The sequence below is a fragment of the Crotalus tigris genome, unplaced genomic scaffold (assembly GCF_016545835.1).
Source record: "Crotalus tigris isolate CLP2741 ecotype Arizona unplaced genomic scaffold, ASM1654583v1 scf7180000018485.2372832, whole genome shotgun sequence".
In the NCBI taxonomy this organism is placed as follows: Eukaryota; Metazoa; Chordata; class Lepidosauria; order Squamata; family Viperidae; genus Crotalus; species Crotalus tigris.
The window spans coordinates 282,501-301,048 of record NW_024097033.1 but is presented as its reverse complement, the minus strand read 5'-3'; the positions used below and the strand labels follow the sequence as shown (position 1 = coordinate 301,048).

Below are 18,548 nucleotides of genomic sequence, written 5' to 3'. Positions count from 1 at the left end.
TCCAGTGCATTGGATCAGCCTGTCTTCCAATGATTTATGAATGTGAATATGGTTTGGCCTCATTTCTACTCTGTCTTTTGTTGTTTTTATTCTTGTTGGTTATTTTTGCTTTTTGTTTTCAAAATGTCAGCTACCCAGAGTTGGGTGGCCGTAACAATTAATAAAATAAATAAAATAAAATTTCTACAGCTTTGATAGTTTGTCCTCAGATTTCATGTCCACAACCCAAATGCTTTACATGGCACTGAGCTTACCTGAATATTACGTCATTATTATAGAAGTGGTGTGAATGTATTATTATTCAGGTTAACCTCATTTAAGTAACATATTCAGCTACAGTTATGTTTATAAGAAATTACAAAATATATCAAATACAGGGTACAAAAAGTTAGTAAAAATATTCATTCAAATTCAGTGTTATAGATATTTCAGACTGAATAATAATAATGCCATTTAATTTATATTGGTTAGGATTTGCACCTTTTACAACAAATCAAAGCGAGATCTAAGTGGGTAAATATTAACATACCATGCTGTGAGTTATCTCCAAAGGTTCTAGCAGGTAGATGTAAGTATTGTCTTCAAACATGCCACTAGAATATGAGAAAACACGTTTTAAATACTTTAATATTAAGCAAATGGGAGTATATATTGTAGGAACTCCCACACATTTCCAGACTATATATTCATGTATTCCACACAAAATACAAAACATTGTGACAAATGGTTTATGTTGTTATTAGGAACGATAAAGCATCTTTGAAGATGTGCATGAGAGACTGATGAATATCAGTATGGTTGTGCATTATTTCAAACAGTTCCAAAACAACATGTGGAACAATGGGGGAGGATTGAATGCAGAGTCCAACCCTTGTATGCTCCAAAGCACCATTTTGAAATCAAATCCACACATGGCCCTAGATTTATAATGAGAGAGGAATTCAATATGACAAATATCCTATTTACAAGTTTAGTTGTTTGTATGCTAACTTGAAATTAAGACATATTCTATCTATAAATCTGCATTTGTAAGCAGAATCAACCAGTTTGCTGTGTTGCTGAACACATCACGGAATCTTTTTGATCTATGAAATCCTTTATTGGTTAAAGCTTTATTATGGGGTGTTCAAGGGAGATATTCATGTCCTGACAAGATCAAACAAAGGGGGCTTAAGCAAAAAAATCCTTGATATAGCATTAGAAACAGAATATAGGAAAATCTCACCTAAGATACAATTGGGCCATAGCAATGCACACTTTAAAGCTGCATTGTAGTAAAGCAGTAAATTTTAGTGAGCATTTACATTATTATATTATACCATCAGCAGAGCCAGGGGGAAAATTTCATATGCAGAAGCTCTGTCCTTGTAAAGATGACAACACTGAAACACAAACTGATATACCTTTATATTATAATTTTCTATTGAAATATATGTAAAGAGTTCCTAACGGTTCTTCATTTCCAGGATAGAGTGAAGAATTTTATTATGTAACATTTAGTAGCACATAAGGAGGCCAAGATAACTCTTGCCATTGCTAAGTTTCGTCTAACACTTGGGAGGAAGCATCTACCAAGGCGTTTCTGGGTTGAAGGGATTTAGCCATGACATCAGCATTCCCAGGGGACGCCTGACGCGACTCCTTTCATGTCCCTTTTATTTTCCCACCAAAGTGGTACTTATTTATCTACTTGCATTTGCATGCTTTCAAACTGCTAGGTGGGCAGGAGCTGGGCATTCTAGCCCTGTGAGCCACCACAGCCCTAATTTATTAGACTTATGCCCACCTTTTCTGCGCATAGCACTCATTCACTGAGCAACAGCCCCATGGGGCAACTGGAATTGAGAACATGAGTAAATTGGAAAATATGACACAGAATAACTGGAATATGATAGATAGATAGATAGATAGATAGATAGATAGATAGATAGATAGATAGATAGATAGATAGATAGATAGATAGATAGATAGATAGATAGATAGGACAGACAGACAGACAGACAGACTGTAGATAGATATAGATAAATGATAGATGGGAGAGAGAGAGAGAGAGAGAGCACTGTATTCTAAACTGTCAATATCCTCTAAATATCTCCCAGATCTCATTGTTACGAGGAAACCACTAGACTGAACATTCTATATGTTTTAATTTCTGTCCAATTATCTGCATAGCTGAGAATACTGATAGTAATAATTCACTATCACAGTTGCCTGATAGCCACCCAAAATCTAACTAAGCATATTTATTAGAGCTGGGTTGGTTTATACTTTCCTATATAAAGTTACAGTCTCATTCAACAACCTCTGTCTACAAGTCTTTCCAGAGGTCCCAAACATTTTCTCCATTTATCAGCATTTCTTTCACTCTAATATCTTTTTTCTCTCTTAATGCTTTAATTATACCAACAATGGTTTTCATAAATTCCCTAAAATTTGCATATTAGCAAATAGCTGTTCTCCAATTACACGGGTCACTGGTCATTAGAAAAAAATTATGATTAATGCAGAAAGAAGGCTTTCTGCCAAAGGGCAGGTGTCCATGATGGGGAGGGATGAAAAAAGTCATACTTTTAGTTACTGGGACACTGTACTCTAGTCCAAAACAGAGACTATGGAAAACTGCCTAATACGAAGGATACAGCGTATTAAAATAATAAGATATTTATTAGTAATTATACTTACTGAAGTCCATTACAGGTAGAAATAGCAGCTTTGGATTTTGGAATGCCTCTGATGCTTCCATGATAATAGCAGTGTTCCCCTCCCTGAAAATGAACAAAAATCTTCTGTTTTTATAATTACTTTTTAAATGGGCCGATGCATATCGGAATAATAGATTCATATTTTAAGCTGGTATATGACAATAAAACATAAATGAACAGTTTGCATTTTTTAGTACAGTTTTAGTATACACTACAAAAATAAAAAGTAGTTTACTAAATAAATTAAAAGTGTAATTTTCAAGGAAGAGCTAAGAAATAGCCTACCCAATGGGCAGACTATTATCAACCAAACACAGAATTATAATGGCAAACTGTTAAGAATTCAGTTCTTAAAATGATTTTTAGTTGCTCATAAATACCGTAATTCCCCAGTTATCTACCATTATTTTAATGAACAATTATGACCCTATTACAATACTGTAATATTGCAATACTGTTGGCTACACAGTCAGCCAGATGTTTAGATTGGTTTCAGCGTTTTTGTCCATCTATCGAGTACTTTCAAGAATCTGGTATCGTTGCAGGTTATCACGTGTTTCAAATGAAGCTACCTTTTGCAATTGATTGATGGTGATTTTGTCAATGCCAATGCTATTCAAGTGGTGTTTCAGATGTTTTGGGATTGCACCCAAAACATCTATTACTATTGGTGCTATCTTTGCTTTATTTTCCCATGACTGTTCTACTGCTACTTGCAGGTCATCATATTTTGTAATTTTCTCAGCTTCTTTCTCTCTAGCTACTGTAACATCCACTATCCAGACTTTTTTGTGTTACTTATTCACAATTGTAAAGTCTGGGTAATGTGCAGTAGATGCTTCTCGGTTTGAATTCCAAAGTCCCAGAGAACTTTAGCTTCTTTGTTTTCTATTACTTTGTCTGTTTTGTGATCCACACGTTCTTGCTTGCAAAGATATTCAAATGGTACTTTTTGCAGGTATTCCAATGCCTCATTACTACTACTTTGTCAGTCTGTACAATCTTCTTGCAGCAACTAACTAGGTAGTCCAGAGGTCTTCAAACTTGGCCCTTTTATGACTTGTGGATTTCAACTCCCAGAATTCCTCAGCCAGGCACACTGTCTGAGGAATTCTGGGAGTTGAAGTCCACAAGTTATAAAAGGGCCAAGTTTGAAAACCCCTGAGTAGTCCATGGCTTCTTCAGTGGATAGGTGGCACTCATCGTCTGTTGCGGTTTTCTTAATCCTGGCTTTGCATGCATTTGTCCTTAAGGCTTGGTCTTAGGCATCCAGAATTAGCCCCTCTGTATGTTTCTTCAACTTTCCTGCTCTCAGCCATTGTCAGGTCTTATTATTTATTAAATGCACATGCCATCCAGCTTTAAGTAATTCTGGACAGTTTACTATGGCTAGACACAAAAAGAACTACTTTGACAACCACCTGTTTCTGTGGTGCACCTTTTGCCAAATGCTATGCCCCCAGCTCTATCTTTTCTGAAAGTAATGAATTGCAAACAATTGTTTTTATGGCCAATCTATGACCCAAAAGCATTCTTAAAATAAATATGAGGCTCAGTTACAAAGTGCGCAGTTACAAAGTATGCTAACTTCCTTTCTGCAAGTATACCAATTTATAGTGGTTAGTGGAACATTTAATAGACTAAATTATCTAATTTCACCTATGGTTGTGATAACCAAATCTAAGCTTGAATGCTTGAGTTGATTTTTTTTAAAGCAGGCACAAGTACAATGATCACTTTATGATTTTTTTAAAAAATAATGTTTTTGTGAAATGAAAAACAAAATAATAAAGAATTGACTGGATTTAAAGAGAATTGCAAAATAATCAATTAAATCACAAGTCTATCTCTATTGCTCTGAGTTTGGTTTGAGTATTTGATCAGAATTAAGCACAAAATATATAAATAAAAGACACCATATGATCCTGGGATGTCAAACTGCCGACCCGTGGGTCAGACGTGTCATTGGGAAACCACGCCCACCCCATTGCCGGCAATGGAGAAAAAGCTCTGATATGTTGTGCGATGTCATGTGACATTGCGAGTTTGCACACTCTTAACTTGGACATTCCAAAATGGTAATTAAGGGGAACGATGAATGAGGGACTTCACTTATTCACTTTTATTTTTTAAAAAAATCTAAGGCTTTTCACCTCCGTTTCAAGTCATTACATAACATATTCATAAAAAGTACAAACAGCAGCTCTTTTTACTGCATAAAACAAAATTAAATTCCATTCTCTAAACATGGAAGAAGTGTCCTATATTTAATCTCCTGGATAATGAATTCAAGATTTCTCCTGAGAACATTAGTAATTATATCAGCAAAGTGGTATATAATCTAAAGGCTTCTTTCACTATTTACAAATGACTAACTCTAAAAAATGTTTACAGAAATCTAGATTGTTACTGCTATGTGTAAAAAAATGTCCCATTTATTATTTCTAGTGGATTTTTAGCCTCTAATTGGGTCTCAAATACTGTTGATAATACTTAATTGTCAATACTTACTCGTCAATAAAAATCTTTAACAGTATTTCTATTTTGGAAGTTTTTTGAAAGCCAATCCAGATATTACACTCTCAAATAAGCCACAATCCATATTTGAAACTGTACATCAATTAATGTTTACCACAACCAATGAACATTTTACATGAAGCAAAATTCAAAGCTATTTTCTCTACCTTCTCTTCCACCAGCACAGATAAAATCTAACATCCAGGTTTTTTCAATGTAGAATTCTTTTGAATGAATATCTAAGATATCAGAAAACATGTCCTATGCAGACACAGTTTATTTATGGAGGTTGAAGCCAAAGACTAGACATTAAAGACCAAAATTTGCCTAATTTTACCAAACAAACACTGTGAATATACGTCCGTGTGTCTGTCTGTCTGTGTCAGAGATAACATCCAAGTAAGTCCACATTCATAATCCCATATTGTATATAAAAAAGCTAGGCTTATTTATTATCCATTATGGAGATTGAGGGAAAATGGCCCTTTTTCTTCAAGATGACACAGTTCTACTCAAATGCAGACCAAAAAGGAAACTGGCAATAATGCAGTAAGATAGGCAAGGAACTTTACTTTTCACTAGCCATGAATATTTGTATATAGTTGACTATTATCAGAAAATTAAACTGATTTTGATCAAACATAAAACTTTTAAAAAATTACATAAATATTACATCAAGTGAATATAATATAGGTACTCTTTTACTACAACACAGTAAAATTTAATTTTAAGTATCCCAGTTTAATATCTGATAAGGTAGCTATAATAATATAGGTTTTAGAAATCCTCCAAAACTTACTTTCATTTAACAATTTGCACTTGCCCAGCACATTATTTATAACTGAAAATATTTATCTTACTTGTCAGAATAATAAGCTGTTTGGCAATTATGAAACAAACTGAATTTAAAGCAACAGAATGGGACTAATAATATTTAGCATTTTGCCTGTTTTCCACATGAAATCCTTTGCATAGTTTCTGTTTTTCTGTTTTTTAAAACATTAAACAATAGTTAAGCAATACAGTTCGTGAGAAATGCCAGGGTGGATGAAGAGTCTGTTGGACTGGAAGGAGATCAAATCAGTCAGTCCCAAAGGGAATCAACTCTGACTGTTCTCTTGAAGGACAGATACTGAAGCTGAAGCTCAAATATATAGCATACATAGACAATCCATGTAATTATAAGTAAAACTTCTTTGGGGGTAAGGCAGTGGCCTTATAACTGGATGTCCAATTCAGCTATCCAGGCGATCACCTCTGGCATTGCTTCATGCAGATCTCTAGGGAACCAGAGAACGCACGTCATGGGCAATCTTGAGCAATATGTTTAATAGTTTACAGTTCAGCACCACAATTACAACAAGGTGGATCTTTCCATCCCCACTGATACAGGGCAGAAGTATTTCTTCCAGTATCACACCTAATTCTGTTCAATTTTGACCATACAAACAAGGTCAGGTCAAAATGAGAAGAGAGGACTAATTGGAAAAGATCCTGAGGCTGGGAAAGATTAAAAGCTAAAGGACTTGAAGAGGACAGCAGAGGATGAAAGGGTTAGCTAGTGTCATTGTCACAGTGGGCATGAATTTGGCAGATTCCAGGAGACAGTGGAAGAGGGGGGGCTGACATCCTATGGTTCATGGGGTCATGAAGAATCGGACACAACTTAGTGACTGAACAACCACAAGCAATACAATATTTTAAACTAGGCAGGCTTTGATTTCAAAGCCTAATCTTATTAAAATTGATTAAACTTGCCACAGACATTAGTAGACAAAATGCACATTGTACACTTTGACAAATTTAACAAAAAATAAATATGAGATATGCTAATATTATCAAACACAAGAAAAATGACTACAGTACCTTTGAATATTGTGGTCTGTCATCTTCATAATAAATTTCCACATAATCAGCAGATAATAAGTCACTACAAAGAAGCAAAGGAAAAAATGTCCGTATAATCTATTATATAAAGCTGATCAAGTGTGACTTTATTCATTGTGAATAAAGAATAACAAAGAGGAATTGCCCTGATGAGGTATTATTACTGCTAATCTGAATTTAAATATTGCATATTATGTTTAAGTGCTTAGATACATGGAGACTGTGAATTCTAGTCCTGCTTTAGGCACAAAGCCAGCTGGATGATTTGGACCAGTCTCTCTTTCTCAGTCTTAGAAAGAAGACAAAAGCAAAACACTCCCAAAAACATTGCCTAGAAAACTTATTTTTAAGATTGCCTCAAAGGCATGCTTCCACCACCAAAAATTGGACCTAAAACCAATGTTATTTAGTTTTATACATAAATAGCATTTATATCATACATTTCCTTTTTGCACTGCTCAAGAAAATTCACAAAACATTAAACTCATAATTCAATACATAGGCTGGCAACCAGTGGCTTCCTTAATGGCAGTTTTGTATAACAAAACAATAATTTTAGAAATGATAAATACCGGTAGTTTAAAATAGTGTACTTTTAAACATTTAAATAATTGTGCCAATTCAACTTGAACTCAAATTTTATTACTGTCAAAGACCAAAAGAACAATAAAAGATAAGGAAATAATATGAGAAATATAATACAAAATCAATCATAGTGTATTCAGGACCATGCCATTAAACACCTCTACCTTCATCACACCTGATTCAAGGCATAGAGATTCATTAGAAACAAAAGAAGGCACTGAAACGACACCTTGGAGAATTTGGACTGGACTCATTCAATGGAGGCAAATCTAGAAAATTATCCAAGAAAATTGTCCATAAGTGAGCTGGGACAAAAATTCAGCTTGAAATTACCTAAGGGTTGCTAGAATGCAACTCCCTTTCATCTCTGAGCCAAGCTTTTTTGAGCTGCCCTTTATCTGCTTGAGACATGAAATCTCACACCTATTACAATGAATCTTAATACCGTAAAAGAATAGGGTTGGCAAACACCTTAATTTTGGTTTTAGAATAATTTAGTGTAGTGCTCTTTGCATTACTGAGCAAGTGCCAAGAACACTGTCCTAAGACCAATGGGGATGTTCCAGATGATCACAGCATCATCAGCATTAAGAAAGGTAGAGAAGCACCTTCCTGCCAACTTGAAGGGTTAGCAATATAAAAGCCTCCTATCCATAAAGGAAATTTTCAAGTTCTTCCAAAGAACATCACACAAGTTGGAGTCAAAGCATAAATCAACAAATGCTACATAAAGAGAGGCTATAGACTGAATATTTCTCTGTCAGATTTTGCAAGAGTATATGCGATAGCTGATCAAGCTTTTATGAAATCAGTTTGCTCTTCTATCCAAAGCATTTCCTGCTCCAGCTGGTCACAAAGCTTCTATTGCAAGCTCCTGGCATAAACCTTGCAATGGTGCTAAGCAAGCTTATCGATCTATAATTTTAAGGATACTCTTCAATGCAATTCTTATGCAGGTGCACTGAGATTGCAACAATCCAGTCTTTAAGAATTTGTCCAAGCTGGTCAACAGCTGTTAATACAGAGCCCACTTCCCTCTTTATCAAGTTTAGCTGGTAGCATCAGCCTTGCTGTATAACTTCTTAAAATGTATTCCCCATGTTTTTGAAAGTTAAACTGCCTAATGAAGATAAGCCTGTACTCAGATAATTCAGATACTAAGCGACTAAATGGATAGAATCAAATTCCACTCAGTGATCCACTGGGTTTCTCCCTCACTCTGTGAGGGCCACAGTTCCGATGCAAGGCATGGGTGAGCTGTATTGGGTATTAGGAGGTCCCTGTGGAGTTTTCAAAGGTATTAATCTGGTGTTCATCCTGGCTTGGAGGCAATATTTCCATCTCAAGGCAGAGCTTGGAAATGAGAGTAGATAACAGAAGCAAATCAATTTTAGCCTAAGCTGCATTTAGCATTTCAATTTATGTAGGAGACACATTCTCAGCAGCAAAATCCTTTCCCAATGAATCCTATGATGAGTTCCTGTTGGAGGAAAATGCAGAATGATTGACTTTGCTATCCTTTCCCACCAATTACGGCACTGCAGCAGTAATGGAGTATGGGTACAGTAGTAGTTTATTGATTAGTCTTATGACTATATCAAAGAAGATAACATAAAAATAAAATATTGAATCTAATACAGTGGTTCTCAACCTGTGGGTCGGGACCCCATTTGGGGTCGAACGACCATTTCACGGGGGTCACCAAACAAGGCTGTCCGCCATTTTTCCCCCCTTTTCTTTGGCCACGCCCCTGGCACCTGGTGATGTATAAGTGGTTGGGGGTCACCACAACATGGGGAACTGTATTATGGGGTCGCGGCATTAGAAAGGTTGAGAACCACTGATCTAATACTATAGTTAATAGATAAAAGAAAACACAGTAATAAAATACATATGTGGTAAATTCAAAGATTCAACTGCCAGATAAATACATCAATTTTACAGGATGCCCCAATCTGTTCAATGTAACACGTTCTTATCTCAACTGCCTTAACTATAAATTTAGCAGTTCTGCTCACAATGTATACATTAGAGCCCAGGAGAAAATAGGGCAATCTGCAATTCAGATCCCAGTAGGCTATTTTTTCAAACAGGGATGTTAATTGTCTTAATCTAAATGGGGCATACAGTTGACACTCAAACAAAATATGAACAATATCTTCAAAGTCTGTGGCACCACATATACACATCCTCTCATGACAGAGCAGGTGATGGAAGTATCTCATTTGGTGATGGAATTCACCAACTCAGATCTTGTTCCAGAATAGCCCTTCTTAATAACTGCATCTCAAACTCACTGACAGGTATTTTTCAAATTGAAAAATTGTTTTGTTCTTCGCAAACCAATTTAAAGATTTATTTTTTGCCAATAACTCCATGTCACTTTGGACACTGAGATCTGAGAAATTTAAAAATTTGCCTTGTTTAAGTATTAGTTGAGAGTAAAAACTGGGTAGAAATAACTTTGGTAAGTCAGCTTATCCAGGAATTGGGCTGAGCCATACTTAACTGTTTTACTAAGCGTATTTTGGGTAACCTATCAGGGTCGGTTGAATGGATCCTCTTCCAGTATGTGAAAATTTTAATTATGATAGACTATGTATGGAATTGACGCCTGCTTCTGCACTGACCATAGGGGCTGATATATTCTTATCAGTTCCAAGTATACTTCTGTAAAAAAATGGGTCAGAACTTGTTCAAGTGAGGAAGCTTTTGTAAGGCCCTTTCATTCAGCACAATGTCAGCATTGGGGCTACTTTTGCCCTGAATACTTTGAGTATGGGGTCAAGGTGCCTGGGGTAATTGCAATTAAATAGTTCATATAATATTTTAGTACTTTCTTGAGCCCCTGCCAAGCTTCTTTTACAATTATTTACCCACAACTCTGTGTTGGCAAAAACCACTCCTAAACAAGTAAAAGAATTCACTTGATCAATAGGCTTCCCATTTATCTGTTTGATAAATACCATCAGATTTTATTTGAATTTATTGATTAAAGAAGGTATTTAGCTTTCACAACCATCTTCTCGGGACTATTTGAGAGTGAGCCATAAGTACCATATAAATTTATTAATCATGCATATGAGTGTCTGAAGCATATAGGAATCCTGGAACAACATTGACGTCATAGAGCATTGGGGCTAGCAAATAATTCTGTCTAACACCTTTATGTGTGGGTATAATCTTAGAGAACCTCTAACACCCATAGAGACTTTCAAATGGATTTTTGAGTCGTGGGCACTAACCAAGAGGAAACAAGAGTAAGAATCTTCCATATTTACTTTGGCCAATTTCTTCCACAAAATGTTTCTCTTCATAGAATCAAAACACGCATTGAGATCTACAAAAGTGGTAAACAGTTTCTTGCCATTAGTCAATTATTTTCTTGTAAAGTGATATTATCTATTGTTGAATGCTCTGGTGCAAATCCACCTTGTTTCTTCATTACGATTTTTTTTTTTTTTTTACATTATACAGTCTTCTATTTTGCTCAAAAAATGTTTGCATACATTTTAGCCACAATTCCAAAAAGGCTCCAGTAAGGTATTGTAATGTTTTGGGTCATCCCGGTCTCCCATTTATAATGATGACTTATCATCCAACTGGGGTGCAACCTGTCAACACCCTTGTTTATAATCAGATGGGAATCCTGACTGTATCGTTACAGTTTGGCAACACTTTCCAGGAAATCAGTATACTTTATGAAATTTTCCTTTCATTAAAATATTTACTTTAATTAAAAGATCTGTTATACTGAACAAAATAAGTGAGAACCATAGACATAAACTTACTTGTTCAGGGAGAGGTCAAGAATAAATGTAGAACCGAAAGCTTCAATCTGGAAACTTGCCTGAGCTAGATGCACAGCCTAAAAAAAAGAAGAGAAGAATGTGAGGATAGAAATGGAGACAAAAAATATGCATAAGAAAAACTTTTATCAACTTTGGTAAAACTTTTATGTTTTATCAAATTGTCCATATAAATCTGTCTCATTTTGATCTTACCCAGCTGAGTTCAAATAATATGGGAAAATATTAGAGTCTTATGCACACATGCATCTTGCAAAGCTATCTAGGATTTTGTGTTGACCTTGTAGAAACCAAAACAATGGATTGCATCCTCTATAATATGAACACCACCATCTGTCAGCTGCATCCATGGTTTTCCTAGCTTCTTTGAACACTAAAGGGTAGGGTGGAGGGATCATGGGTGGCTAGATTTCTGAAGTGAGATTATGTTGCTATTGGTCTTAAAAAGGGCAGTAGATTGACCTCTCTTGAAGAAGTCATACCTTGATCCAGCCTTGCATGATAACCATCTACCAACTTCTTACAGATGTTTGTAGAAAAAAAATGTAGTGGTAGCTGAGCTAAACATAATCTTAAACAAAACAGATTATCTAAATTCTTTTCTGACTGGATTCAGGCTCAAGCATGGGATGGAATCAGCATTGTTCATTCTGGTAGATGGCCTACAATGTCACTTGGGAAATGGGAGTTTTTCCCTACTAGATCTATTCAACTCTCAGCAGCTTTTGGATCCACTGATCATGGTATTCTACTGCAGGGGTCCCCAGCCCCCGGTCTGTGGACCAGCTCCGGCCATGGCATGCCAGAAACCGGTCTGTGCAAACAAGCAAAGCCCCATCTGCAGGTTGCAGGCAGTACATGAAACCATGCCCCGTCTGATCCTCAGAAAAACCTCCCTCCATGGAATTGGTCCCTGGGGACCTGTGCTCTACTGGATTGTTGGAGTTAAGAGCCAGAGGTACAATTTTGCAGTAGTTTCATTCCTACCATGATGAAGGAAAAGAGCTCAAGTCTATGGGTGTTAAAGAATTTAAGTTCTTTCCCACTTCCATGTAAAGAATTAAGATCTATTTCTATTTAACATCCATACAAAGCTGCTGGTTTGGGTTGAGATATCAGTACATTGATGATACTTCAGTATATCTTGTTACTGCAGGTTATACTAGATATGCTGTAGAAATTCTAATTCTCTGGGGGCTAAGACAGTTTGGAAATAAGCTTAGGTTTAAGCAGGACAAAATTTCTATTTATCCAGAAATATTCAGGATTTAAAATGGTATCAATATCAATACAGATGGGGTCATTCCCCGTGAAAGAGCAGGTATGCAGTTTGGATGCTTCTGAATGTTTACGTAGCTGACATTTTTAATAGTTCTACTGTTTTCCACAATTTTCTACAGTTTTACACTTCTAGTCATTCCAAGTTTTGTGACTGGTCTTCCTGCTAATGCTGTACATATTTTCAGTCTGCTAAAAATACAATGAAAATAAAAAATAACATACCTATAAAAATCATGGTATCCAAACCCATACTCATAAAAGTCATACCTAAAACAAAATTTACAAGCACAAGAGCTAGCAGATTAATTTTAGATGAAAGAGCTACTTCATTATAAATGATTCTGGTAGGGCAAGTATGAAGAAGAAGAATCAAACAAACCTCTGAAGGATAAGATTTTTACATCTCAATGCTGCTGTTAAAAATAACTTTTTTGTTCCCACCAGAAGCACTTCAAAATTTGGCAGAATGAGAGATGGGCCTATCAATAGTTTAGCAGGCATAGTGGGAAAAAATATATTTTAGCTAACTTGTTTTCAAGCTACTTGGTAGCATTTTTAACTGAGTCTGGGCTCAAAATGAATTCTTAATCTGTTAAAACAGTTGTAACACAAGATTAACATGCTTGCTATATAATCAACTATGGCAGTTTCACAACATTTCTCAGAAGCACCTTATTACTTGAAGTAATCCAGAAAGGATTAAGGGGGAACGGAAATGCCCCTTTAGTTAAAGAACCTCCCCCCATGTGTTAAGAAGAAGTATCTTGGCAAGCAAGCAGACTCCCCCCAAAATGCCCCAGGCAGCTGTAAGTAGCAGCTCAAGAAGCAATTTCTGGTTCACCATTCACTGCACCTGCACAAATGCTTAAGTAGGACTATAATAACGATTAAATAGGAGCAAAAAGTTGAATCAATAGAAGAGAATATATATGGCTCAGGGCTGAGTCTTGCGGAGTCCTGGATGGCTTGGTTGTTTGCTTGCAGATGGTTCATTACCAGACTAGGTAACATCTTCAATGCTATTTTGTTATCTAATCACTGTAGAATTTGCCCTAGTCTGGTGATGCAACATCTGTAAGCAAACATCCAAGCTCAGGAAGCACCAAGAACTCCTCAAAGAGTTGAATACTTGAGGAAGAGTATTATTAGTGTATGGTGTTCATTCAATAGCCAGAAGACTACAATGCTAGTGCAGGATAGTAGTTTGGCTGCCAATTAACTAGCTCTGATATAGTACATGTTTGCATGTTTCCCAAAGTGCGCCACAGGAGAGCAAGCTAGCTTTGCACCAGAAAGACAAGCGGCTCTTCCTGCAATGTCATCCAAGCCCGCGCTCTCTCCAACAGAGCAACCTCGGAAATAGGCATCACAACTGGGAAGTTTCAGAGCCGGCAGGCATCTGACTGACTGCACGAAGTACCAGTTCATCTCCCCACCAAAGTAGTACCTATTTATCTACTCTCATAGAACATGCTCTCGAACTGCTAGGTGGGCAGAAGTTAAGGCAAGTGACAGGAGATCACCCTGACACACAGTACAAGGGCTCGAACCACGGAGCAGAGACCATCTCCAGTGTCATTAAGCCACAGAGCCACCATGCCTCTTGAGGAAGAGTGAACATTTTGCAGATAGGAAGCAACAGTTTTAACAATGACATCAGACTCCCGATTACCTCTATATGATTTTTGCCAAATTAATAATACAACTGTTGGAATATTCATGAACAGGAAGAGTCATGTGGTAACTCAGTCAGCCGATGTGAAGAAAGTGCTACTGAGTCTGTGCAAAAGAGTATTGAGTTAGGAGTTGGATTTCCAGTCTCTGCGTTTTTTCTCTGGTCTGTCTCTGTAAGAAGTCTTCATTAAGCTATGTTGCTGTAAAGAAGAATGGTATTGTAAATATTTTTATATAAATATAAAGTTATTTGAATCAGCTAAATGCAGTCAACTGTGAGAGCTTCTGATTTATTTTTCACCAACAGAGAAATTAAAATTCTCTAACAGGTTATGGGCCTAGAGCTTACTAAGGACTGCATTGTAATTTAAAGCTGGAAGAAATTGCCTGTGTTTAGAAAGTATAAAAACAAGGCAGAATTAGCAGAATGGCTGCAATGGAATTTAAGGAAAGCTGTGTGCCTCATTTGGGCCAGAAGAATTACATTGTGTGGGCTGCTAAAATGGAATGTTTGGTCAAAGCAAAAGAGCTGTGGTATATTGTAGAAAATCCACCACACGTGTTTGCAGCAGTTGATCAGAAAAGCCATGATCGAGCAATGGCTTATCTCATCTTGAATTTAGATGATGAACAATTTCTAAATGTTGCAAATTTAAAGACTGCAAAGGAGATTTGGCTGAAGTTGAGAGCTGTGCATGTGAATGTTTCTGCATGCAATATAGTGCAATTGTCAAGAAAACTTTACAGGGCCTGTTTGCAACCAGGTGAATCTGTGGAACAGCATTTAAATAAAACGCAAAGTTTATTTTTGGACTTAGAACAACGTGGGATTAAATTCCCTGAGTCCAGAAGGTTTTATTGGTGTTGAAAGTTTAGATAAAACCTGGGACACAGTTTCTGCAATATATGAATGCAAAGAAGAGCAAGACCTAAATTTTGAGGCTTTAAAGGCATGTTTGCTTAATGAAGAAGAAAAACGCCATTTTAGAAGCAGCTACGAGGAGGAGAAATTCCTGAGGAGGGGGTCCAGGCTGCAAGTCTCCAGAGAAGAAACAAGCAAATCGGACCCGGACCAAGTTGCAAAAAAAGAGAGATTTTGCAAGCAGAGAGCTTTGCAAGAAAAGAATTGCTACATTTGTGGAGCGAGCACACATATGAAAAGGAACTGTTTGCAGAGGAACAGTTTGCAGCAAAGGACATTTGTGCAACCAAAAAGGACTGCTTTGCAAAAGGAACATTTTGGTGTTGCAAAGGTTTGCTATAGCAACAACAGAGACAAGTGGCTAACAGATAGTGGGACAAGTCAAACAATTGTTAATGACTCTGAATTATTTTGCAGGTTTGTTCCAGTAGCACAAGAAGCTGTGGCTTTGGCAAATGGCCAGAAAGCAAAAGTCATTGGAAGAGGCGATGTAAAAATTCCATATTTGGAATCAAAGTTTACCAATGTGCTTTGTGTACCTGAGATGGAACATAATTTGTTAAGTGTGTCTAATTTAGACAAACAAGGTTTTGAGGTCATTTTTGTAAATGAGAAGTGTCTCATCAAAAGGAATGGGAATATTTGTGCAGAAGGCATAAAAGAAGATAATCTATATGTATTGCAGGGACAAAAGGTTCAATGTTCCCATATATTTAAGAATGTTGCAGAGCATGATTCATGTGTTCATCTTCTGCATAGAAGACTTGGCCATGCAAGCTTTAAAGTTTTGCAGCAAATGCAAGATTTTGCAGAAGGGTTAAATTTGAAGAGATGCAAAACATATTTGGACTGTGCAGTATGCAAAGCATCAAAGTCAAAGGCATTCCCAGTTAGTAAATGTAGCATAAGACAAACAAAAAGAGTTCTAGAGCTGGTCCATGCAGATCTGGTGGGACCTATGCAAGCCAGTTTGGGAGGAGCAAAATATGCACTGGTAATTGTTGATGATTATAGCAGGTATTCATTTTGCTATTTGCTTAGAGCAAAGACAGAGGTGCTACAACAATTCAAACAGTGGGTAAGTTTTGTAGAGAGAAGGTACAGACAACAAGTGTGTCAGTTGCAAACTGACAGAGGTACCGAATTTATGTCAACTAAATTCCAACAATGGTTGGGGCAGTTGGGGATAAGACACAGATGTAAAAATCCTTACACAACAGCAGAGAATGGTGTAGCTGAAAGAAAGAATGGTGTTTTGCAAACAATGAAAGACTCATTATTAGAAGATTCTGGTATGAGAAGGTCATATTGGGGAGAAGCCACATTGACTACCAATTATATAGTTAACAGGCTGTGGAGTTCCTCCATTAATAATACTCCGTATGCCATTCTATATGGGAGAAAGCCATCACTGGCACATTTGAGAATTTTTGGAAGTACTGCATGGGTACATATTCCAAAAGCAATCAGAAGAAGGGGACAGCAAAAGGCAAGAAAGCTCAGGTTTGTGGGCTATGAACCAGGGTCAAAAGGATATTGCTCTAGCAATGGAAGTAAAAGAATTATAATTTCAAGGTCTGCTAATTTTGCAGAACAAAATTGGGACAGAATTAATGCAAATTCTGGGTATGTCTCATTTAATGACAGTGATCTGTTTAGTGACAATAACTCATCTGATGATGAAAAAATGATTATAGAAGATGTCAATGTTCAGGGAGGAGAGACTGAACAAGACATGAAACTGGAAAGACTTGAGACACAGGAGCAGTTAACACGACGCAGGTCAGAGAGATGTAATAAAGGAATGAAATCCATGGGAGACCATGAAGTATTTAAATCAGTGACTTTGCCAGAGGGAACCAAAGCTGTGGGTTGTAAGTGGGTATATAAGAAAAAGGTATTGCCAAATAAGGATATACAGTATAAGGTTAGTGGCACAAGGTTTTTCACTATTAAAGAAGTGTATAAAGTCTATAGGTCTGATGTCTCTTCCTGTCATGAAGGGAGGAGTGTTGGAATATTCATGAACAGGAAGAGTCATGTGGTAACTCAGTCAGCCAATGTGAAGAAAGTGCTACTGAGTCTGTGCAAAAGAGTATTGAGTTAGGAGCTGGATTTCCAGTCTCTGGGTTTTTTCTCTGGTCTGTCTCTGTAAGAAGTCTTCATTAAGCTATGTTGCTGTAGAGAAGAATGGTATTGTAAATATTTTTATATAAATATAAAGTTATTTGAATCAGCTAAATGCAGCCAACTGTGAGAGCTTCTGATTTATTTTTCAACAATAGAGAAATTAAAATTCTCTAACAACAACATCTTAGTCTCTCCCCAAATGGACATGGCTAGACACGACATTCAATTACCATGAGCAATAGCTGTTATTACCCAGAAACTAAAAAAAAATATCTGGATCACAAGATATAAGGAAGGGATGTTTAACCCTCCCCTTCAACACAGCTGCTAAGAAAACCATCCTCGATCGAAGTTAGAAAGAAAAGTTTCTGTTGATTCTAACAGAGCCTTTTCTTTTGATACAAGCAGCTGCTGGGGAGGGAACCCGTTTTTGTCAGTACCTTCATGGAAAGGAAAAAGTTAAATCACCCCCCCTTTAGTGCAATCCCAGGGTTCAGCATATATATATTTATGGCAGCTTCTCTAAAAACTCATTTGAAAATGCTCTCCAGTGAATCCTTAATATCTGAAAATATCCACAAAGTACTAGGCCAGTTTATATTATACAGAGACAGAAACTAAAAACATGTTCCTTCTGATCCTAAGAAACTAGTTTGTATATGGATAAGTTTATTCAAGGTTTGGTACCTTGAAACTATACTGGAAAGCTTGCAGAAATAGTGCTACATAGTAAAATGCTCACCATTTAAAAATATTTTTAAAAAATTAATAACATAGTAAATTACCAAAATACATCAAATTAGGCAATTGAAATGGACCCCATATTAAAACTCAATTTGCAAATAACCATTTTTCATATGAGAGTCTTTAGGAAGCATATATGTATGCAGTCAGTTTTTGAGAAATGTAGTAGATTATAACAGAATAACAGAGTTGGAAGGGACCTTGAAAGTCTTCTAGTTCAACCCCTGCTCAATCAGAAGACCCTATATCATTCCAGACAAGAGACTGTCCAGTCTCTTCTTAAAAGCCTCCAGTGAT

The 18,548-nt window shown here is 36.6% G+C and overlaps 1 protein-coding gene across 6 annotated transcripts in view; it reads right to left on the bottom strand.

Annotated features, from left to right (window-relative positions):
• ADAM23 (ADAM metallopeptidase domain 23) overlaps positions 1-18,548 on the bottom strand; it is a 77,930-nt gene that overhangs the window by 50,076 nt on the left and 9,306 nt on the right. For all 6 annotated transcript variants that reach the window (XR_005557851.1, XR_005557852.1, XM_039352867.1 and 3 more), the window contains exons 3-6: positions 11,483-11,559; positions 7,086-7,149; positions 2,683-2,765; positions 530-593 (exon numbers count right to left, since the gene is read on the bottom strand). Coding sequence is in view for 4 of the 6 variants with exons in the window: in XM_039352867.1 (XP_039208801.1) it covers positions 530-593; positions 2,683-2,765; positions 7,086-7,149; positions 11,483-11,559 (288 nt within the window). In the remaining 2 variants the exon portion in view is untranslated. The remainder of the gene's footprint in view (positions 1-529; positions 594-2,682; positions 2,766-7,085; positions 7,150-11,482; positions 11,560-18,548) is intronic.